Below are 24,217 nucleotides of genomic sequence, written 5' to 3'. Positions count from 1 at the left end.
TTTGCATATTATAGGTTTAAGGTCATTTCATTTTAACATTTCCTAACCCTCTTTCCAAGCCAGCAACTCTCTCTAACGCGTCTCGCCTAATGTATATTTAGCTGCTCCGCGAGCGAATCTCATCGTAATCGTCTTCCTCGCGTTCTCTTTCCCGATTCAATCCAATTTTTGATTCGATTCCTTCCCTCCCTCCCTCCCTCCCTCCCTCCATCAAAGGGATCTCAATCCGGAGAAAACATCGTCATCGGGTTTATCACGATTATTCACCCAATTCATTTTCCTCCTCCAATTTAATTTCGTTGATTTTTTTTTCCGATTCGTCTGAGCTTTGAATCCGCTTTACTAGTCTCTTCGATGAATCTCATTGGTTGTTGAAGATTAGAGACGAGTGTTAGATGGCACACAAGGATGACCACTCCTCCTCTCGGTTTTGGTCCAGTGACGTCGACGGAGTCAGCTACATTCAGCTCCACAAGGTCCTTCTCCCCCCCCATTCACCTAACTCTCATAATGATTTGACACGTGTCAATGAAATTGAATTTTGTTTTGAACTAATTGAATACAGTTCTGGAGCGAGTTATCTTCGAAAGCTAAGCAGAAGCTTCTCCGGATCGATAGGCAAGCTCTCTTTGAGCAGGCGCGCAAGAACATGTGCTGCTCTAGATGCCACGGCCTTCTTCTCGAAGGCTTCTTGCAGATCGTTTCGTTGCAACAGAAGAAAGGATCATCGAAAAACAGCTCAGCTCTCAGTAACCCCGACGCTCATCAATGGGGAGGAATCACCGCGACAAGGGATGAATCGCTCACGCTTCTTGATTGTTATTTGTATCCCAAATCTTTCAAAGTGCTGCAAACTGTAAGTTTGAGTAATAGAATAGCCGTTTGTTTGTTGTTAAAAAATAATAATAATAATAAGAATGTATTGGTTGTTGTTTGGTAGGTGTTTGAGAGTGCACGTGCGCGAGAGAGGGAGCGTGAGTTGCTTTATCCTGATGCTTGTGGTGGCGATGGAAGGGTTTGGATAAGTCAAGGTTATGGTAAAGGTCATGGGACAAGAGAAGCTTGTGCTTTGCATACCAGATGGCTCTCTGCTGATACTTTAGTTGATTTTTATTCTGCTTTAGAAGACCAAAGCCGTCTGTCACTTTTCACTATGAAAGAAGAGGATTTCATTGGAAGGCTAACTTCCAGGTTTTTTTTTTCATTTGTTGATTTTTTTGGATGTTTGGCTATGATCTGGTTTCTCCAGTTAGGGTGTACTGTTAACTATTAGAACTTAAGTTGACATATTGGTTAGGGATGTATTCTTTCAGCTATGATGATTGCATGCATTACTCAGTTGTTGTATTCTGTTAATATTCTTTTCATGGTCTTGTGTCTTTTCTTTTCCATTCCTCAGTAACATTTTGACCTTTTAAACTACAGATTCGACCGTAAGAAGTTTTGTAGAGACTGCAGAAAAAATGTTATCCGTGAGTTTAAAGCGCTTAAGGAACTTAAAAGGATACAAAGGAAACCACAATGTACCGAATGGTTTTGTGTTGCGGATACAGCTTTTCAATATCAGGTCTTTTAATCTTTCTTAACATTTTCCTCTTTGTGGATTCCTGTACCTTATACTGCAAGAGTAGATTTACCTGAACATCTAAGAGGATTGTATTCCAAGGTAGAATGAGAAGTTTAATTGCAATATCTCAGGTGGGCATTGATTCCGTTAGAGCAGACTGGAGTCAAAATTTTACAGAGAATGCTGGATATCATCAGTTCGAGTGGGCTATTGGAACTGACAAAGGCGAATCCGATATCCTCGATTTCAGACGAGTAGGCAGTAATAGGAGTGCCCAAGTCAGTGGCCTAAACCTTCATGGATTAAAAGAATGCTACATTACTCTTAGGGCACTTAAAAAAAATGGCCGCTCCTCCGAGGTATCAGTCAAAGCCCATGCATTGGGATGCCAACAATGCGTTCATTCCAGGCTTGTGGTTGGGGATGGCTTTGTTACAATTAAAAGAGGGAAATGCATCAGAATGTTTTTTGAGCATGCTGAAGAGGTTGAGGAAGAAGAGGTAATCGAAGCTTTTGACAGAGACCCTTTAGATATTTACAACTTTGCAGATAAGATATCTCCTTGCTAAAAAATTGTCATTGCATTTACAATATACAAGAGTGAATTAGACAAAGATGGGAATGAGCTTGATGGTGAGTGCTTCCGTCCGCAAAAGCACGCTAAGAGTCCAGAACTTGCTCGAGAGTTTCTTCTAGATGCTGCAACGGTTATTTTCAAGGAGCAGGTTTGTTATAGATTCGTCTAAGTTCACTCCCCATCTATTTTTATGTGCTTTATGTATGTGTATTCAATACTCTCTCTTCATAAATGATATCTTAGGTTGAAAAGGCATTTAGGGATGGTACAGCCCGTCAAAATGCACACAGTATATTTGTCTGCCTTTCATCGAAACTATTAGAGCAACGTGTTTATGTTGCCTGCAAGGAAATTGTCACCTTGGAGAAGCAGGTTTGTTTGCTATCTTGATTGGACCTTTTGACAATCTATGCAATTTAAGAAGGCATTTTATTCTTTTTCTGTCCAACGAGTCCATCATCTTAACACTTGCAGAAGAAGCTTCTTGAGGAAGAAGAAAAAGAAAAGCTTGAAGAAGAGGAGCGAAAAGAGCGGAAAAGAACAAAAGAGAGGGAGAAGAAACTTCGTAAAAAAGAGAGGTTGAAGGAAAAAGAACGAGAAAAAGAGCAGAAGAATCCAAAATGTATTGATAAAGCAATGCTGCCAAATTTGTCAAGGGAAGAAGAAGGCTCTATGAATCTTGATGAGGAGTCAAACGATACCATAAACTGCGAGGAGTCAGGAACTGAAACTGGAGATGTAGAATTGTCTCCACCTGATTCTCCTGATGATGAAGATAGTGAGTGTTTGGATGGTTGCATTACTTCAACCGCAGAGGCCCACTATTCTGATAGCACAGATAGAGAGATTATAGATCATGAAAATGGGTGCTGTACGAATGATAGGCAAAGACCTGTTCATCAGACAGAAAGAATATGGAAAGAAGTTCAGCATGATCATGCTTTGAGGTGGTCAGATAAATGTAGACATCCGGAAAATGCTTCTTTTGTTCATATTGCTGAGACAAGGTACTGTAACGATAGCTTGGAACTGTCGTCAAGACATCTTAACGGGTCAAATAAAAATATGAAGGTCAAAGCTTTGAAGACTGGTGGTAAACCAAACAGCATTAGGTCTGGTGGGAGGTACGATGACCATTCTTGCAGTTATAAACCCATTAATGGATACTGGCAAAAGGCAGAATCTAATATATCTGCAAGCAGAGGCATGCCAGTAACTGTGACAAAGGTTTTGGACTCCACGCAGCTGAAGCATCCGCGAAACAGCTCACACTCTGACGCACCACCAGTTACATGTTCAACATTAAAGGCAGAAGAGGTTGAAGATGTTAGTCTCGCTGTGAAGTTAGCTGACACAGAGTCTGAATGCAAGGCTACAGAAAAGTTGGATAGTGCTAATCATAGTGACTACAGTTGGGTTTCTGGGAAGTATATTAACCCAACCGAGGAAGGCAAGAAGATGGAAGTTCACTTAACATCAAAGAACGATGTCCTGTACTCGAAAGATCCTATAATGAGTAGAACCTCCAGCTCAGATAATTGCTCTTCATGTCTCAGTGAAGGAGACAGCAATACAGCTTCTTCAAACAGCGGAAACTCTGAATCCTCCCCGATGTCTGATCCGGAAGACGCCAGTCAGCACTTCGAAGGAAGAGAGAATCTAGTGGGCACTGAAAACGATGTGCATGACTGTCACGAGAAGGTGATAAAGAAAGACGCAGAGAAGAGTGTTGATGAAAGAGACGTTCTAAGGATTGTGAAAATATCTAACCATCCAGCTGAAAACGGGGAAAGTGAAAAGTCTGGAACTCCTTTTACGGTTCTTAGCCAAAGCGTGGAAAATACGGTACCCATTGTGAATCCTTGTTCCTCCTACCTGTCACAGCCACAAAGCATGATGTTTCCCCAAATGCAGAGTATACCGTTGCCTGTCTTCCAGGGTCCTGCAACAATGGATTACTATCATCAAGCTCCAGTCTCTTGGTCTGCAGCTCCAGCCAACGGATTGATGCCATTCCCTCATCCGAACCATTATGTATACGCAGGTCCTCTTGCATACAGTCTGAATGGAGAGTCCCCATATGTACAGTATGGTACGCCATTGAACCATTCAGCAACCCCTTTTTTCCACTCTGGGCCAGCTCCAATGTTTTATCCGTTTGCTGAAATCAACACAATGAACACCGTGGACCAAGTTCAAACTCTTGAGCCAAAGGAAGCAGCAGATGAAAATAAAATTAACGGATTTTCTCAAGTGGAAACTGATAGTGGCGAAGACTTCTCTTTGTTCCACTTTAGTGGTCCTGTTGCAGGAAGTAACTCGATTCCTGCTGATTCCATTGGGATCTTGGGGGACTTCTCCCTGCAGCTCTCAGGAGATCATGCGTTTGGTAACCACACTATGAAGAAGAAAGAGAGCACAGTAGGTGAAGAGTACAGCTTGTTTGCGGAAAGCAACAGCTTGAGGTTTTCTATCTTCTAAAAGCTTTTTATACAGTTTACTGGACAAGGTTTTATACACCGTTTACTTTTGGATTTGTTTGGCGTTATGGAGGATTGTAATCCAGAACGCAGTTTATTTCATTTCATGTGAAGATCTCTCCCACAAGAGTTTCTTTACATTTTATTTATCTTTTCAAAAAGGTTCTGATTTGCTCAAAATGAATCGTGTGTTTCATTACAAAGACAGACAGGAAACATGATAATCTATTGTTTGGAGAAGGTAAGTACAGCAAGGTAAAGTCCTTGTTCATCAACAAACTCCGTTAACTCAAACGAATGCTTCTTAGCAACACTCTTCAAGGTGGAGTCATCAGGTAAATCAGAGACAACAACGTCTGAAAACTCCTTCCTTTGCTGCTTCAAGCCCTCTCTACCTTGCGGGTGACTGATTACTACTCGTGCACCTGTTAGGACCAAACTGTGTTAGAAACCAACCAAGAGCCAACAAAGACATGGTTCAGAACACTGTTACCTGAGGAACAACGTTGAGACAGTGTCTTGAACACCTCGTCCAGACCAAAAGGCAAAGCTGGAAGGAAGTAGAGAAACACGACATCTAACGGAGACCATTTCTCTGGAACATAGATCAACTCTCCCTGCCAGCATTTGACTTTGTCGTATTTTTCTTTGACGCAGGCCAACATGAAAAGGGAGTCGTGGACTATAAGCAAGAGCTGGGAAGGCGAAGATTCCACCAGACGATCAACGAACGCTTCTGAGCTAAAGGAGACCAAAACCCTCGAAGACTCTGTTACTTCTCCAGCCTTTACGATCTTTTCGAGCTTCTGGGTCTGTTGGGTTTCCATGGATTCGAGAAAGGACCAATCTTTCTCGTGGAAATCGACCGTGGAGACTGTTTCCTCTGGTGGGGAAGAGGAGGAAAGTGAAAACGCTCTGTGACGAGAGACATTAGACTGTTTAGTGGAGAGTGAAAGAAGCTTAGGAGAAAGGTAGTGACTTTGAAGAAAATTTAGCTTCTTTGGTTGCGAAGAACCTAAGGCAGACAGAGAAGGTAAAAGGGCTAAAGAAGAAGATGGAAACGAAAGAGAATGCATTGATAAACTGCAGCTTCGGTACTAAATCGAAAGAAGAAGATAGAGAGAGACTTTGTAGGGCATCATCTCGAGCTAGAAGACGATGAGAGTCTTTCTTTGTGCTGAAATAAGAAAGCCCATTAGGCCCATTATTGAATATTTGGGCATGTTTTTGGGTAGCTTTAGTTAATGCACTGGAAAGTACCTGTCTTGGCTGTTGGGGGAAAGAAATAGCATCATAGTATCTCCGGTTATCTTCTGTTGTGGATAGAATGAAAAACTGATTTATATGATTGTGCATGTAGAACTTGTACTTCTCTGATTCTAACTAGGTATCTCACCCAATGTTGGTTATACAAAATATAATGTAATTGTAATTTGTGTTCCTTTCCATCTTCGGTCATCAAAATTTATTTGTTTCCAATTGTTATTATAATCGCTATAATAGTAAGAGTCGATCATGGGCCAAATCTGATGAAGCATTCGCCTCAATTTTCCAAAAAATTTGAAAAAAATTATATGTAAATAATTTTTTTTATTTGTAAAAATAAATAAATTTAGGCTTTTAAACTATTGAAATTTTTACTAAATGGTATATGATTCTCGAAATCTCAGAGCCTACTCTGCCTTCTTAGTTCATTTTATAAGCAGACAAGCAGTCATGTAACTACAAGAACCATGTTTCCTCAGTGGCTACCTTTTGCAAATGAAATTAACTTTGGTTGTGATATGTTTGTCCTTAATCTTTACATAACATCATCTGAGAAGTAGATGCCGAAAATTAGTATAGTACAAAAATTCAGAGTCTAAAGGATAAATTAACCAGTCTAAAGGATAAATTAACCACATGGTGTATAGTGTCGGTGGAACTTTATGTAGCTTAGGTTACCAAAACAAGACCACCATTTTGGAAGCTTACATCGTTGTATGAATCAGATTGAGTTTTAATTTGAAAGTGGTTTGAGATGTCTACTGTTCGAACTATCATCCTCGAGTTGCAATTTTCCTAGGGTTGTGGGCCGATGTTCCTTAACTTCCACTAGTCCTTTTACAAATCTAATCTAAAAAAAGAGACAAGAGAGCAGAGAAAAGTGGTCCTAAAAGGTTATATAATGTATATGTGTGTGCTCTTCACACGTCTTTATTATGTGCTTCTTTTATCATGTTCTTCATCACATGCTTTCTTCTACATTGCATTAACTTTAGTGGGGTCCTTTTCTAGCTGCTCTTGATGTTAACTCTTTGACATGTACACCACCATATCCTTAAAATTTTCCATAATTTGATAAAACCATCACGTAATTCTCAGATGTACTGTGTTCTCTGGTTTAGCCTATGCAGCTTTGTTATCCAAACAACTGTTCGACGAGTGCATATATGTCCTTTTATTTGTTTTTATGTTCCCATAGGACTTGTCTGAAAAACCTTGTGACGGGCTAAGTTTGCACCATGTGGTCCATCGTTATCACAATAATCTGATTAGACTTTATGATTTGTGGTTAACGTCAGTTAAGCAGTTTATAGCTCATTAGTTAGATACTATACAAATCATGCATGCTACAACGTTTCATAAAATAATTAATTAGAGAAGAGTACCAAGGTAATTATTAAGCTTTGGTACTGAAATGCATTATGTAACTATAACCATCATGAGTTGTTGGAAAAAGAAATGATCTAATTATGGGTATATATATGGTGCAGGCAATGCCACATATATCTGTTATTGAAGTCATGCCAAAACTAGAAAAGTCAAGCTTTTGAAATGTTTGGTCTATCTAAAAGTCGTAGCTATACTATACTGTAGTCTTTAATGTTTTTGATTAGTGTAACACATGTTAGGTACGAGGATTGATATCCTTGTTTCTTATTATAGATACCATCAATACTTATCATTCTTGTAGGCCTTTTATTTTGAAGGCATTATGGGCTTCTATCAAAACTCTACTCTCTTGGAGGCAATTAGCAAAGAGACATGATCATGTCATGTGTGGCGGATTCTAACTACTTTTTTCAAGTCCATTAAATATTGATTATGCTATATGCGTAGAGATGAACAAGTAAATACATGGTATACATCTTGGTTGATGCTACTCTTTGAGTTGCTCGAATAAGGTTTGAAAAGAAACTAAAGAAGAAAGTATTTATTTTAGGTTAAAGCTTTAGCTTTAGGTTCAGTGTGTTTGAGATAGATATGAAAGCGCTCTTTGGTTTAACTCTACATTTGTAATCATGGACCACTTTCACTTCTCAGCTCTCTTTCTCTCTATACCCCCTTTTGTTTAGTCCATTGTCTTCAGTGATCCCCACACTCACCGAATCATCATCATCATCAACATCAAGAGCTTTCTTCTTTGGCTCTTGGTTCGGTAAAAGACCGTTCTATCAAACAGGTGCTGTAAACGTTTGGCACTAAAGAGACTTGTGGGGTTTATTTAATGGTTAAACAGACATACAATTTGAGTTAATGAAACATTGATCGAGACTTGAATTTTCTTGACTGCAACAACAGAGAAAGTACGTGCATATATGACTTCTATGGCTATTAATTTAATGTTCCTCTTTGATTTTTGAAGCCATAACAGAACTCAGAAATGAATGATTGAACATATATATTTTCATAAATTTAAATCAGAAATTATTCTTTTATTAATATATATAAACTCAGAATCTGAAGAAAGAAACCTCAAAGGTTCAAGATCTACACATCATGCCGGTTCTCCTTACAAAACATGAATATCTCGTCATCTTTTTTCACATTGGCCTCACCGTTCGTTGAACGAGTCTCATCACGGCTAAGTTAAAATGATATGGACACCAAAAAAAGTGTCAAAGATGAAGATCGAGACTCACATGATCTTGCACATTAGGTTTCATCAACTTGTAAGGCCAATGCGGCTCCTTACTCTCCTGGTCATGCGTCCTAAACGCTGGTGAAGCTGAGTAAACGCTATGAATAGCGTTTGCTGACGTGGAAGGGGGTACACGCCACAAACCTAAAGGACTTCCGTTGATCGTCGGTGTGTTAGAAGAAGAAGGAGGAGGAGGAAGAGTGCGTGAGTAATACGACGGCGTTTGTTGTGCTACTCCACCACCACCACCGTAGAATCTAGCTTCCGTTGTCCACGAGGGATAGTGACGGTGGTGGTGGTTGTTGAGGAAGCCGTAGACGTGGTGAGAGCCAGACTGATGAAGGTATGATGGCATAGAACCGCGTTTAGCGTGTTGGCGTTCGCGTTTGTGAGCGTTTTGGTGTCCACCTAGGGCTTGAGAGGTCGGGAAGTTTCTGAAACAGTAGTGACACTCGAATCTCCTGTTATTGCTGCTGTCTTTTTCTTTTTCTTTGTCCTTAACATTCTCCGAGCTCTCGTCGTTGATCTTGGTGGTTGTGGTTTCAAGAATGTCCTCCTCCTGTTGAGCAGTGGCGCCGGAGGAGTTATCCCCGACTAGCTCTTGGCCGAAGAGACGAATAATGGAGCCTTTTTCTTTGGGAGGTGTACGGCGGATGAATGGAAGCTGAGAGAAGGATTCAACGTTGACGTTCATGAAATCGTGAGTTTCTCTTCTTCCATTGGTTTCTTCCATGGAAGAGAGAGAGAGAGAGAGAGAGAGAGGAGTGAGTGAGTGAGTTTGAGACTGTTTCAGAGACAGAAAGACAAGAGATGAGGTTTTGCATTAATTTAAAGAGGTTCCAAAATTCTAAAGTAATCAACTGTATGCCCTCGTGGGTACATTACGTTTTATACACCTAAGTAATTCACATTTGGCTCGTAAGTTTTTTTTTTCTGTTTGCTTCTTTAGGAAAATGTACATATTAGTTTTTTTCTTGTAATTAAAAAAAAAATGGTGACGGATTCAAATTTCGGTAGAATAGGCTGAAGCTCCATATGTGTATACCTAAAATTACTATGATAGATATATATATATCTCTCTACCACAAACTTTGATATAGCTAGTTAGCTCTTCTTAGAGCACCAAGGTTTCTAAAACAAAAAAAAGTATTAGTATTATAATTATTTATTTATGTTTTATTTTCATTAAATTAGTAAATCATCTATTTGAATGATATGTGTATTTTTAGTATCTCATAGTTTTTTAAAAGCATTCTTTCTCTTCATTTCATTTTTTTCCCTTTTTTAAAAAAAAATACTAAGAACTCTTCCTAATACTACCATTGGAGGTGCTCTTATTTACTCTGCACTGGATATCGGGTTATGGTTGTGTACTAGGCACTGATACGTGGATATGTATGTAGTATTAGGAATACACATTTATCTTGTGTATCTTTGGTATTGTATGTAACATAATGTGTTTAAATAGTAGCTTACTATGTATGAATCTATGATGCATGGTTATGTCATGTACCCTGTCACGGTGAGTAAGCTTTTTTCTACGGAAATAATAAATTGATATGGTAAAAATGGCCGGATAAATGAGAGGTCTCTTTAATTATTCACTTCCCTACCCAATCACACATACATTTCTTCTCTTAAAACTCCAATAAGTTCTCCTTTTGCAAAGTTATCTCCTTTTCTGTTAGCTGTTTCCTAAAAGTGATTCCCGAAAATGTTGTAAGGAAGACAAAAAAAGCTTACCAAATTGATCGTTAGCAGATGAAATGGGGTCATGGTGAGTAATGGGTTGAACTAAAAAGAGTGAGAGTTTATAGGTAAGAGATCACTAGCAAGGTGAAGTTAGGTATGTACTCTTTTATACCATGGACCCTAGCTATTTGGTTATTATTAAGTCTACGTATAAGAGCACCCCCATTGAGGGTTCATGGGGGGAGTTCACACAAAAACCAAGAAAAAAAAATAATAAAATAATTCAATCCCATGAACCCTCTCTCTCCTAAAGTTCTCTTGGTTGAACCCCTCTCTCCTAAAGTTCATCACTGTAGCGCGGGCCCCACGTGTCGTGGCGGCCCGCGATTGGTCTAACTTTTTTTTTTTTTTTTTTTTTTTTTAAAAAAAAACCAAAAAGAAAAAGAAACAAATTTTAATAATAAAAAACTAAAAAGATGAACCCCAAGAGGGGGTTCATTGATGTGGATGCTCTAAGTACATGAATTTTACTACTAATAGATTAATAGAGAAAGAGGAGAGAGTCAGACGGAGACCTAATTAAAGAGAGATCTTCTCTCTCAAGGACCAGCATTTTACACTCTTGGATGTTTTGTCTCACTGATGCAAAGATGATCTTACACACAGAGAGAGGGGTGGTCCTTCTACATGATCATTGAATGATGCTAATTAATAACCAACTAGTTCATGTTATCACCAGATAATTAAACCAAAGATTGAATCTTTATTTGTAGAGATCTCGTCCACTCATCAATGCATGTAACCTGTTGACACTTATCAACACGATCATCCGGCAAAATTTGGTCCACGTCGTCTTCTTCATTTTGAACTATATATATATTCCCTTTATGTTTTATCTACACACTCAAAATTCGATTCGTTGTACGAATTATTCAATTTTTCAGTCCACTAGTATTATTTTTCCTGGTTCCCTTTTGTAAATTTTTGGTCATGAATGTATGCAATGTTAAATAATTTGTATTACTACTAAGTGTATTGATTAAACAAAGATGAATACACAATTATAGACGGAATTTTATCCATTCTAAAACATAGCTCTTTCAATCTAATCATGCTGTTACGTTGACAAAACAAAATTCTTAAATGTTGTTACTAGCTAGTTAGGATACCGCTTGATAAAACCTCCTGAATGTACAATAGCAACAAACATAACGATTCCCACCGATTATCTACGAACATGAACCCCAATTATTATGCGCTCTTTTATAGCTTATGATATATTTATAAGCATAAACTATAATTACACCATAGGTAGTTATACTTCTAAAAGAACAAAAAAAAATCAAGTTACTAAATGTTTCATAGCATACTATTAAACTTCTTAATCTCAATTCGCAACATTCTTCTACGTATGTACTGTCATAATTCAAACAAGAACTTAGATCAGATGTTAATAACTAGCTAGTTTTCTGTTATTTTTCATTGTATACATATATATGTATCAGGTCATTGTGGAATGATACAGAAAAAAATCATCAGTTATAAAATTGTAAAGCAGTTGGTGTAAGCGTTTTAAAAAATGTTCTTTTTCAAAAAAAAAATTGCAGATGGATTCCCCCTAAAAAGGTTGTTTAGAGTGACTTCCTTACAGAAATTCACTTATTCACATAACGTGTATGTGATATCTGACTAATCAAAACGTATTGTAAGAACGGAAATAAATTCAACTATGGCAATGTCCATGCGAAGTACTGGTCCCAAACTACATTAATTTACATACATAACTTTGCAGATTTTGGACCTCACATGAGGAGTCCACATCTCTTTATTTTTCAACAAATAAACCCTGTTTAAACCTAACATGCGGATCTTACTCTTTTGTGCCTCGTTTAGAAAATTCTCAGGCAGACTCTTTGGCAAGAGCAAGCCTAGCTCGTTTAGTTATGTAATATGGATTTGAATTAAGTAAATGGAAGCTCTTATTTGACAAAAAAAAAAAAAAAAAAAAAACCTAACATGCGGTTTTAAAATTTCAAATTATATTAAAGAACTATCCCAGGGAAATGATAAGTGATTTTAAATAGTATAAATTAATAAGAATGTTTTAGTATTTTCTAATCTTTTTCTAGTAATATAAAATATAGGAAAAACTTTCTACAACAAAAAAAAAATGTAATTGTGTCCCATGGATGGCATTTGAACCACACAAAAAACATGCACTTAAAAGCCCACAAATCTCCTAAACCCTAACAGCAACCCTTCATTGAATCATGCAAATGCAAACCTCTTTGCTTTGCCATTAAAGTCACAGTCATATGCTCAGAGATTTAATGGCTTTTGTTGAGGGGACCATATCTCTCACTTTCTTGCCTTCACATCCATATCTTGGATTCAACTCCTCCACTCTTACATACATATATGTATGCAAATTCTCTCCTTATTATTTTTTTTCTCAAAAATAAAATTGGTAAGTTTCAAAAAAAAAATTGGTGAATTGTTTGGCCAGCAATAATTAAAGATAATAAATATATGGAAGATGAAAAAAAAGACTAGATTTTGAGGGACAAGCATATCTTGTCCTTTTCCTTGTATGTGACCTCACAATGTTCAGCTATATATAAGGACCAAACTTCAAAGTAATATAGGAAATACATGATGGAAGATATTTTATTTTAAGTAGAAGAAAACAGAACTAAAGAATGAGAGGAAGCCCAAAATTAATAGCTACAGAACAAATGCAAGTGGAGTTGAAAACAACATGAAGAGCTCACTGGTCTCTTTCAGTGTTAAACAATCTATACTAACTCTCCATCATTTCATCGAATTCACCAAACTCATTTTTATTTCTTATATACAATAACGCCATGGTCAATCAAATACCTCACGGTATGATCTTCATTACACATTACGAAGAGGATTCATTTTTGTGGGAGAATTGTTCTTTTTTACTAATAAATATAATGTATCTGAACATACGAATGAGTTCATAATTAACCATAATACTCTACAAATCAGCATCAACCGACCCAAATCTTGAAATTCAGCATGAAAAAACGTAATAACCTTGTCTTATTTCTGTTATTAGCTATAACCTCTGCGACAACGTTTGATGTTCCACCCGCCATTGTTTAACAATATTTTTTGTCAACAGCTATAAAATTGATTGAGATCAGATTGACGTTAATTTTTCAACGTGTCACAGAATGGGATACAAATAATATAAAAGAGAGTTGAAAATAGGCGTTAGGAAAGAAAAATGATTGAATGAGTAAGCTATACATAGGCAATGACAGCAACATATGAAGACAATAGGCTCTCTAAACTTGTGTACATATGCGAAATGTCAATAAAAATATAATTACATACAAATGCGATTATTTTAGCTTTTGGAAGGTCTAAGCTTTGGTGGGTTAGTGATTATCATTATTGTCTGAAACTGATATGGGTCTTGTTTCTTTTATATGGACCACCATTTATGAATATTCTATATATGTAACAATTACAATATAGTGAAAGCATCTTTTCAGATGATGGTTTAACGATGTATGTGGGGAACTTCTCTACATTATGTTATGTCTCCGGCCCCTTGTCCATTTTCTTTCTTTTTAAAACAAACAAAATTCAAGAAAGGAAACATAAACTTTTATAATATTTTTTTAAAATATTTCAAGCCTCGTGCGTGGAAAATGAGTCTGTTATACACAAGTTCATGTCACTTTTTTTGATATAAAATATACACTGGTAAGCTTATAATGTCAACCAAAACAAAGTGGTTCCTTTGGTGATTTTACCCATAAGCTTTATAACGGGCCTTTTCTTAAACGGGTCTTTTGTTTCGGCCCATGTGTTGTAATATCTTCAAACCTCGACGGAGGTTTTCTGATCCTTAACCCTACCCTCCTCCTCACTCCACCGGCGGCGTCATCGCTCACCTCCCTCTCTCCGTTCAAAAACGGATGCAACAACAACTCCGAAGCGCTCCCTCTCTCTCCATGTTCCCTTGCGAAACACTTCTCCATAAACAACCTTGCGTCACAAGGAACACTCTCTGGAATCTCCGGTGCATTTCCACCCAATAAACGAGACTTTATATCATCAACACAAACCCCTAACCATGGATGCTTACCGTTATACATCTCCAAAACCACGCAACCCAACGACCACAAATCTAGGGTTTTCTCAACGGTGGTACCGTCTCGGACCGACTCTGGAGACATGTATAGAGGCGTTCCGACAAAAGGAGAACTAGCTTCCCAACAGACAGACTCATCTCCTGCCTTGACCGTCAACCCAAAATCCGAAATCTTTAACACGTACGAGCAATACCATGTTTCTTGATCGTAACGTGGGAAGAGAAGGAGATTCTCCGGTTTAAGATCGCAATGAACATAACCGTGATCATGAACCGAAACCAATCCTTGTAGAATCATCCGAGTGAAGTCTTTGATAACCGGATCCGATAATCTTCGGTTTACGCGGATGTAATCTGTTAGGTTACCACCAGCTGCGTACTCTATAGCCATCTTGTAGACTTTCTTTCCGTTGGAATCGGTTTCTTGAATCAGAGAGTTACCAAAAGATTGTACGATTCCTTGACATCCTCTGAGTTCGGTGAGGATACGAAACTCTCTCTCGATGGAGTTGTAATCTTCGGAGTCTGAGGTCTTGACGGCGTTGTGGAACGTTGTGCCGTCGTCTTTTGTGTAGCTGAAGAGATCGACGGAGCCGTACGTACCCTTTCCTAGAGACTTGATGAATTTCGTATCGGGTTTGGGCTGATCGATCTTTGGTTTCTTTCTGTAACGTCGCATGTTTTCGTGATCGAATCGCTCTGATTAATGTTGATGGTTTTCGTTCTTTGTGTATCTTGTTAATATTTATAAACCCTCTAGAGAGTCGAGTTACGTAGAGACTAGCAAGAAAGGAAAAAGAAACCCTAGTATTATATATATTGAAAAAAGGAAATATAGAGTCACCTTGTAGAAGCACCTCTCGATCTTGCTTTCAGACGCCTATAAGAGGTGTTCGATAATGAAATGGAAAACTTATGAGAAATCATAATGTAAGATATGCAATCTCCTGAGCCTCTACCTCTCTTCTCTCTTTCCTCTTTTAGTTTCCAAAAAAAAAACTCTTTCCTTTTTTGCTTTATCTTGTTTGATGCTATATATGTGTTGCAAACTTGCAATGTGTGCATGCATGCTTTGATTGTTGACGTAGTACTCATGTTAAATTTGCTTTCTTATAGAACTTGAATACTCGGCATTTTGAAAATTGATAAGGACGAATATTGGAAATTGCTATCCAATTTGATAGAAAAATCTCCCAAACTAGAGACTCCGGTATCAATTATACCTTTTATCCGAGAATTTGCATTCCATCTGTAACTCTTTTTGTGGTTTTTATTCCAGGGCTTCTGCTGCATAAGCAATTTGTGGGATTAAAATTGGTGAAAATGTGGTGAAGTTGTTAGAGATACAACTTTGGGGATAAAGGAAGCTGTAGAGATTGAACCAAGTGACGTCCGAGTCTGTTGAGGATAATGAAAGTGATAATTCTTTCTCTAGCTTCCTAGACGTTCATCCAACTTCCACTTTGTGTCTCCTTATTGTGTGACTAATACCATATTGGACACGAACAAAGAGTAAGTATCTCTCTTCCCATGAGCTGGATTAGCAAAAGAAAAGTTGTAGATATCAGCATTTGATTCAAATTAAAAGGCCTATCATAGGAGACAAATTTAGTATAAGATGCCTCGAACTAACTTCCCTCATATACATACATGCATCAACCAACGTTGCATTGGAATCTTCTTGACCAGCTTAGACCATTTCATTGTGCTGTGACAAAGTCTAATCTCTCTACCTTAACAAATAACATTTTTAAAGGATGATTTTCATTGTGTGGATGCTGGTCATATATAAGGTTGTTATAATTCTTTCTCATAGGTCAACAAAAGGCATGTTGGTATTTAGTGGCAAGGATAGTTAATAATCTTAAGGAAAGTTTAATTAGAATGATGTTCACAAGGTTTTTATAATATTTTCTAGACCGCATTTGGAGAGACACACAAGGTGTTGTGCCCTTGTCTGTGCAAATGGTAGCTTCAGAGTTTGTTTTTTTTTTTGGTTTCTGAATTTGTTGTTTATTCTGGAGACTTGACTCTGTCTCTATAATGTTGCGCTTTAGGACACAAGGTGGTAATCTCTAGGAGGATATGATTAAGATTATTGTGCCAAATGCGGTTGCTGCTTTTCATATTGTAGACAAATTGCTCAACTTTCTCATGTATAATTTACTTTCATTTACTCTGTTTCTGTGGTCAATGGACAAAGCTGCTAAGCTCACTAGAGGATATTTTCTCATATAGGGATGTACCCTTGTTGATTCTCTTAGCCAGAACCAACCTAAACAATCAAATAGTAAAAAATATCAATAATTTTGTTAACTAAGCTAAGCTTTTATGAGCATTGATAGCTAAGCAAAAAGCAAACTGCATCATTACGAGGTGAGAAGCGCCAAATAAGTCTCATCTAAAGTGAACATCCTTTTATCAGTATATAGGATACAAATCTTCTCATCTGATTCACCAAATGACGAAGAGCTTAATAACAAAAAGGTTTAAACTGTTTCTTTGACTAAACAAGGAACACTTTTCAATCTCTCAATCCTTTTAAGCTCTTTAGCCACATCAGTCATGTTTGGAACATCCCCTAGACGACCAATGCATCTCAACGAGAGCTCAAGAAACGCTTCCACTTGCAGTCTCTCTTGCTCTATGTCTCTACCCTCAACAACCAACATATTCTTATCTACAACCTTATCAAATCTCCCATCCATGACCAATCTAGACAAACGCTTTGGATCTTCCACCAAATGATCTCCTCTTTTCCAAAACATCGGTTGCGATATTCTTCCAGTTAAAATAACAAACATAAACGCTCCAAAGCTATACACATCAGTATTCTCAGTAACCATAGTTAGGTTCAAGAAACCCATATGTCCCTTCCAATACATCTTCTTGAACATATGTTTCGCCTTCAGGAATGAAAACACAGTTGCAAAACTCACCTAACTTTGCTGTTCCATTCTCATTCAAGAAAATCTGACAAGGCTGTATATCTTTATGGATTAGAGTTCTTGAAAACGATGTGTGAAGGTAAGATAAAGCGTTTGCTATCTCCTTTGCTATAACGATTCTCATACTCCATGTTAGTGATGGATCAATAGGACATCTAGCTCCTCTTAAGCTACGAGTTATTACTTCTGCGTACTCACAAACTAGAACCGGGTAAGAAAATTCTAGGCAGCATCCTAACAGTTTCAGGAAGTTTTTGTGACCACTAACCATTGATGAAACCGCTAAGTCGCGGTATATCTTTTCAGAGAAAATTGATCCTCCATAAGCCCATTTCTTGATAAGCACGAGACGGTCATCGAGCATGCCTTTGTAATGACGGAATCTATCGATGCGGACAAGATTACTGCGGCTGAAGTTGTTGGTGGCTTCAAGGATCTGATCAGCTGAGAAATGTTTAATAGGATTTGATGTAGCATCATCACTAATCGCAATCAGCTCTTCAAGTAGTAACGAACCATTCTTCATAAACATTCTCTGACGCTCGTTGACTTTTTTTTTTTTTTTTTCTCCACCAGACCATCTTAAAAGGAACGTTTTCGAACTACAGAGCAAACAAATCGCCGAGAAGAGTTTGTTATTGGATTTGAAACGAGATGACCAAAGATACAAGAAGCGACTTGGTTGGTCAAACTCAACAACATCATATAATGTGGTCCTGGAGACTTGTGTGTTGTAGGGAAACAAGCACACGGTGGTCCTAACGTAAGGGGATGGTCCACACTCCAGATTATGAGATTGACGACGCGTGTATCAAATCCCTCGGATGAAGTGGTCGTTGGAAGGGCTTAAAGAGTTCCAAAAAAAATGAAAATATTCTTATTTTGTTTTATAAAGAAAAATTATAATAAATATACCACTAATTGAATAACAAATTGGGCTTGAAAGAAATATTTGAGAGTTTTTCTAGTGAAAAGTAGTAAAAAACTTTATTTAATCATTTTTATTTGTTAATTATTTTTTTTAACTATGACATAGTATTAAAATTTATCAATAATGATGATTGACGGGATTGTGAAATTGTGTCGCCAATTCGTAGAGAAAATGCCCCTTCTTTGTGGCTAATTTGTGTGTTGATTGCCAAGGGAAAGTGATTGAATTGTTTTTTTTATCTTACTAGGATAAGACCCGCGCCTTGCGCGGGATTAAGTTATTATTTTTATTATATTTTGGAAAATGAAACAATAGTTTGGCTTCATTTGGATTAATCCGGATATCGGATTGGTTTCGGTTCGGTTCGGGTTTTTTCGGTATTTGGTTAGTAAAATATAACTACTATTCTAAATCTATATTTACTTTGACTTTAGTTTTTCACATACTTTTGAAAGATTTCAACTCGACGACTAAATTGATCAGCCAATCTTGTTGCTTTAAATCATTAATGTTTATATATATATATATATATATATATATTCATTAAATAAAATTCATATGCGTTATATTTTATGATCATTTGTAACTTATTATAACAAAAAAATAATCTATTGATCACAAAATTTTCAGAGTGGGAATATTCAAATTTCTAATAATATATAGACGTTTTGAAAAATTCAAATATAACATATAAGAAAAAATATAAATGTTTTTATTATATATTTAATGTGATTTTTTAATATCTTTCAATAATATAAAATTTAAAAAAAGAACTAAGATACCAAAATTGTTATCAAATATTTATTATTCATAATAATTAATTTTCATATATACGTTAATCATATTAGGTAATTTCGTAGCTTCTAATTAAGGAAAGTGCAAAAAAATTTTGGTAGATTATTTATCAATTCGATAGTTAGTTTAATAAAAAATATAATGTAAGTCAAGATGGACCAACCTATTTTTCTAAGAATAGTATATTTTATATAGTCATTTATTAAATGAGAATTTATAATCATACAGTTCTATGATCATTCATATCATTTTATAACTGAATATTTAAATCATCGATAACAAAATTTTCAATGTAAAATCTTTAATAAGTTTATAATTTATAAATGTTTTTGAAAATTCATTGAAAGTTTTAATATTAAAATATTTATGTAATCTTATGGTATATATTATAATCTATATATATATAAATATATATGTTTTATTATTAAATGATATTTTTTACTCATATGGTTTTAAAATAATGTGTATCTTCTTATAATATTAAATAAAAATTCATCTTAATACAATTTTATGATCATTTGTAACTTATTATGACAAAAAAAATAATCTATTGATCACAAAATTTTCAGAGTGGGGATCTTCAAATTTCTAATAATTTATAGACGTTTTGAAAAATTCAAAATATAACATATAAAAAAATTATAAATGTTTTTATTATATATTTAATGTGATTTTTAAATATATTTTAATAATATAAAATTAAAAAAAGAACTAAGATATAAAAATTGTTATCAAATATTTATTATTCATTATAATTAATTTTCACATATACGTTAATCATATTAGGTAATTTCGTAGCTTTTATTTAAGGAAAGTGCAAAACATTTTTTGGTACGTTATTTATCAATTCGATAATTAGTTTAATAAAAAGTGTAATATAAGTTAAGATGGACCAACCTATTTTTCTAGGAATAGTATATTTTATATAATTATTTATTAAATAAGAATTTATAATCATACGGTTCTATGATCGTTCATATCGTTTTATAACAAAATATTTAAATCATCGATAACAAAATTTTCAATCTGAAATTTTTAATAAGTTTATAATTTATAAATGTTCTTGAAAATTCATTGAAAGTTTTAATATTAAAATATTTATGTAATCTTATGGTATATAGTGTTTAATATATATATATATATATATATATTTATTTTATTATTAAATGATATTTTTTACTCATATGGTTTTAAAATCATGTGTATCTTCTTATAATAAAAATGTTAAACCATTGATCATTAATTTTTAACATAATAATTTTAATAGTTTTAGTCATTTATTGTCGTTTTTAAAAATTCAAAATATAACATATACGAAAAAATCTAAATTTTATTTTTATAGCTAATTTGATTGTTTAATTTATTTTAATAATATAAAATTAAACAAAAAATGATAGAGGAGATATACATTGTTATCAAATCTTTATTATTAAACTCATTAATTGTCATATATATATTAGTCCTTTATGGTAATTCCGTAGGTTTTATTTAAGGAAAGAAAATATCATATCATATCATTATATCATATAGTTTGACCAACTTATGTATCTAACAACATATAAAAGTCGAATGTGGACCTACTTATTTTTCAATTGAATGTAATTGACTACCTAATTGAGTGCCACCTATGCATTGGGGCCTCTTTTAATTAATACAAAATTGAGGTTACATCTTTTCAAATGTTCCTCAAAATTAATATATAAGGGATTTCCAAATGTTAAGAACATGCGACCGGCATATAAGCACTTATGTCCCCTCTACCTCATCTCATATACAAACAACCAACTCTAAACAACATTCTTTAATTTTTAATTCATCTTTTCTTTTATTACTTTTACAATTTTATCATGTATTAAATCATATATTCAATAAGAGGAAGATAAGATATAGTAACATGCATATGTATTTTCCCTCTCTATCCTAAACATTTGACCTTTTTTTGGCGGTACCGTAGGAATGGTCATGATCGGCCTGGCAAGGCGTAACCCTCAAGTGCTAGCCCCACAGAGTCGAACTCAGGTTTTGTTCAGCTTCATAAACAACCCTAAACCCCCAGCTTCAATAACTAACTGGGTTTCGTGAATCAGCTTGTTCGTGAGTGTGCTGGGGTCTTTTCAGTAATTTCCGCTGCAGATTGTGGAATTGAATCCGTAATGAAAGGAATCAGAGGCAAAGATGATGTTACGAATCGGTAAAAAGTTTCATTCTTTCCAAACTCTTTGTTTCGCTAATTTTTTTTGTTGTAACTTTGCAGTTTGGTCTCAGGATCAGGTGCTGGGTTGACATTCTGTTTTGTGAGCAAAGGCTTGAAAGCCCGACCTGCACAGGCACTCCTCAGCGCTGCGGGTTTCGCTGTTATCTCAGCAACAGTGTATAAGGTGATTGTTCATTAATCAAATTCAGAAGAGTATATATCTTCTTCTTACTTACAAAACACCGTCTTTGTTTTCCCTTCAGATGATGAAAACAACCAAACCGCGCGACTTTTACACAGAGGCAAGAGCTATGCTAGTAAAGCTAGGCCTTGAGGAATACGAGAAGAACTTCTAGAAGGGACATCTCACTGATTACACCTTACCATTTCTTACTGACAGGTTGCATTATACATCTATCTCCTTTAAGCTTCAATCTATAATTATGTAGAAACTATAAACTAATCCCCTTTCTTCTGACTCCAGTGACCTCAAAGACGTGAACATTCCATCAGGGGTAAGACGTCTGATACTTGATCATATCAAGAGGTTTGTTCACAAGCTTCTCTACTCTCACTTGGATCAAATGTATGAATTGGATCCAACTATGCTCTGTTGTTTTGAGTGCAGGTACCATAAGATGGTAAACCGCAAGTGAGGATAGCAATTAATTGACCCAACCCTTTTCTTTGTATGGTGGTGATGACTGAGAATCTTGGTGGTAGTTCTGAGACCTAACCATGCTAGTTCCTAATAATAACCTTTAGACTTAACCATGTATGAAAATCCATTTGCTGAAATTTGATGTCTGCTTAAGTGCATCTCCAGTTGTTATCCTTAAATTTTCTTTCAAAATGAGTTTGTTTTTACTCTAATAGTTGCTTTCATTTTTCCCATTTTAAACATACATTTTATGTATATTCTATTATTACTATTTACTATTAAATTTAATAATGATATTTATTTAAAAACTTACAAATTTTATCCAACTATAATTTATTTTAGCTAAATATTTATGTTTTTTTTTTTTTTTTTGTCAAATGATTATTCAAAGGGTACAAACCACCAGCGTTAGACCAAAACGGTCAAGGAAATTTAAAAAACAACAATAAAAAAGGCAAGCACCAGTAGGTGAGCTAAAAAAAACCCCAGAAACAGTGGACAAAGCATTCGAAGAGATTTGAAACTCCGGAGAGTCATTCCACAGTAAGCGAAGACGAAAGCAACAGAGGCTTAGTCAGTAGCTGAGGACAGGCCATTTGCTGCAGCCTCCAAATTGATAAGTGCCATAAGCCAGCAGGGGCCACCAGACGCCACATAGAATTGAAGACGAAGATCGCGTGTTACACTAGCTGCTATTTCAGAGGCAACTCTGTTCAGTGAATGATGAACATACGTGATGTGATAATTACCGGGAAATCGGCTAATTCCTACATCAACAAAGGCCAACGGTCCCGATCAATACATAAACATGTTACCTGTGCGAAAACATACATCAACTAGTACAAAATTTAATTTTCATATGCGAACTTTCAAAATTTGGTCTTATCATACATTGACCTAATTTCCGTTAGTCAAATGTTGAGTTGTCGTTAACCAGTAGCAGAAAATCGGCTAATTCCTACATCAACAGGGACCAATGGTCCAGATCAATACATAAACACTTCACCTGTGCAAAAACATACATCAACTAATACAAAATTTAAATTCAATACATGAACTTTCGAAATATGGTTTAAACATACACTAAAGCTTGACATGTGCGTCCGCGCGGATATTTGTTGTTAACTTTTTTATAAATTGTTTAATGACATTCCTAAATATATAAATTTTTGTTCATTGTTATTTTCCTACACATAAAAACCAAACTCACCCGGATCTGAAAAGACCCTATTCGAATCCCACCCGAAAATTTATAATACCCAAACAAAGAATAATTTCAAAACAAAAAAAAATTCGATATCCGAAAGAACCAATCCATACCCAACCATATACCTGATATCCATACCTTAATGAAGTAGTTAAGAAGTACAAAAAAATGTAAAAAATATAAGAAAACACTTAAATATAGGTAAGTTCTCTTTTATATTTTTATAAGACATGCTGTCAAATTATTTGGAAAAAAATGTAATTAATAAAGTAGTTAAGTTGAGTGAAAATAAGGAAAGAAAATATGTAATAAATATGTTGAAAATAATGTTAGTTTTATTTTGTACTTAAATTTAATAAAATAGATTTACCTAGTTTTCACTAGTCAAATAATACCGAAAATAAATTGTCTGTCACGTGTTGATTAAGTAAAGTTTTTATTGTATTATGTGATAATTAAACCATAGTACGTAGTAATTGACAGAGAGAAAGGATAATGTTTAGCTTATCGAAGACATTTTCTTTTCTCTTTGTTCAATTTTGTCTTCTTTCGTTTTCTCGGTGTTTTTTGTTGTCGAAAAAGTTGAAGAAAAAATTAAAGAGAAAAGCTAACTAATGAATTACACGAGAAATAAATCGTTTGACCTATATGATTTTTTTTTCTCATTCAATTACCACGTAATACAGTTTAATTACCATATTATACAATAAAAACATTATTTAATCAATACGTGACATAAAATTTAGCTTCAATATTATTTGACTAGTGAAAATTAAGTAAATGTCAAGTTTTAGCGTATGTTAAAACCAGATTTCAAAAGTTCATGTAGTGAAGTTAAATTTTGTATTAGTTGATGTATGTTTTTGCACAGGTGAAGTGTTCATGTATTGATCCGTACCATTGGTCCTTGTTGATGTAGGAATTAGCCGATTTTCTATTACCGGTTAACGACAACTCAACGTTTGACTAACGGAAATTATGTCAATGTATGATAAAACCAAATTTTAAAAGTTCATGTATGAAAATTAAATTTTGTGCTAGTTGATGTATGTTTTCGCACAGGTAACATGTTTATGTACTGATCGGGACCGTTGACCCTTGTTGATGTAGGAATTGGCCGATTTCCCGA

At 35.4% G+C, this 24,217-nt stretch overlaps 5 protein-coding genes and 1 pseudogene across 5 annotated transcripts; 2 read left to right on the top strand and 4 right to left on the bottom strand.

Moving 5' to 3' along the window:
- Positions 1–52: 52 nt before the first annotated feature.
- Positions 53–4,804, top strand: LOC125608893. Its single transcript, XM_048779515.1, has 8 exons — positions 53–476; positions 566–856; positions 941–1,191; positions 1,426–1,567; positions 1,699–2,067; positions 2,167–2,292; positions 2,388–2,516; positions 2,619–4,804. Exons 1-8 carry the CDS (start codon positions 396–398, stop codon positions 4,623–4,625), a joined length of 3,396 nt encoding a protein of 1,131 aa, XP_048635472.1. The 5' UTR covers positions 53–395; the 3' UTR covers positions 4,626–4,804.
- Positions 4,753–5,755, bottom strand: LOC125608894. The gene is made up of 2 exons (XM_048779517.1): positions 5,118–5,755; positions 4,753–5,049 (listed from the first exon to the last, which is right to left on the bottom strand). Exons 1-2 carry the CDS (start codon positions 5,698–5,700, stop codon positions 4,850–4,852), a joined length of 783 nt encoding a protein of 260 aa, XP_048635474.1. The 5' UTR covers positions 5,701–5,755; the 3' UTR covers positions 4,753–4,849.
- A 2,552-nt stretch (positions 5,756–8,307) lies between these two features.
- On the bottom strand, positions 8,308–9,380 carry LOC125608892 (zinc finger protein 8-like). The gene has a single exon (XM_048779514.1). The coding sequence runs from the start codon at positions 9,259–9,261 to the stop codon at positions 8,506–8,508; it is 756 nt and encodes a 251-aa protein (XP_048635471.1). The 5' UTR covers positions 9,262–9,380; the 3' UTR covers positions 8,308–8,505.
- A 2,857-nt stretch (positions 9,381–12,237) lies between these two features.
- On the bottom strand, positions 12,238–16,469 carry LOC125608891 (mitogen-activated protein kinase kinase kinase 20-like). Its single transcript, XM_048779513.1, has one exon. It carries the CDS (start codon positions 15,029–15,031, stop codon positions 14,021–14,023), a length of 1,011 nt encoding a protein of 336 aa, XP_048635470.1. The 5' UTR covers positions 15,032–16,469; the 3' UTR covers positions 12,238–14,020.
- A 229-nt stretch (positions 16,470–16,698) lies between these two features.
- On the bottom strand, positions 16,699–17,881 carry LOC125608890 (annotated as a pseudogene).
- A 3,101-nt stretch (positions 17,882–20,982) lies between these two features.
- On the top strand, positions 20,983–21,576 carry LOC125609580 (chloroplastic import inner membrane translocase subunit HP30-1-like). Its single transcript, XM_048781096.1, has 4 exons — positions 20,983–21,045; positions 21,114–21,217; positions 21,281–21,404; positions 21,484–21,576. Exons 1-4 carry the CDS (start codon positions 20,983–20,985, stop codon positions 21,574–21,576), a joined length of 384 nt encoding a protein of 127 aa, XP_048637053.1.
- The last annotated feature ends 2,641 nt before the right edge of the window (positions 21,577–24,217 follow it).

Source organism: Brassica napus, chromosome A5 (assembly GCF_020379485.1).
Source record: "Brassica napus cultivar Da-Ae chromosome A5, Da-Ae, whole genome shotgun sequence".
Lineage (NCBI taxonomy): Eukaryota > Viridiplantae > Streptophyta > Magnoliopsida > Brassicales > Brassicaceae > Brassica > Brassica napus.
The sequence above is the reverse complement of the archived record's forward strand: the minus strand, read 5'-3'. Positions and strand labels throughout refer to the sequence as shown.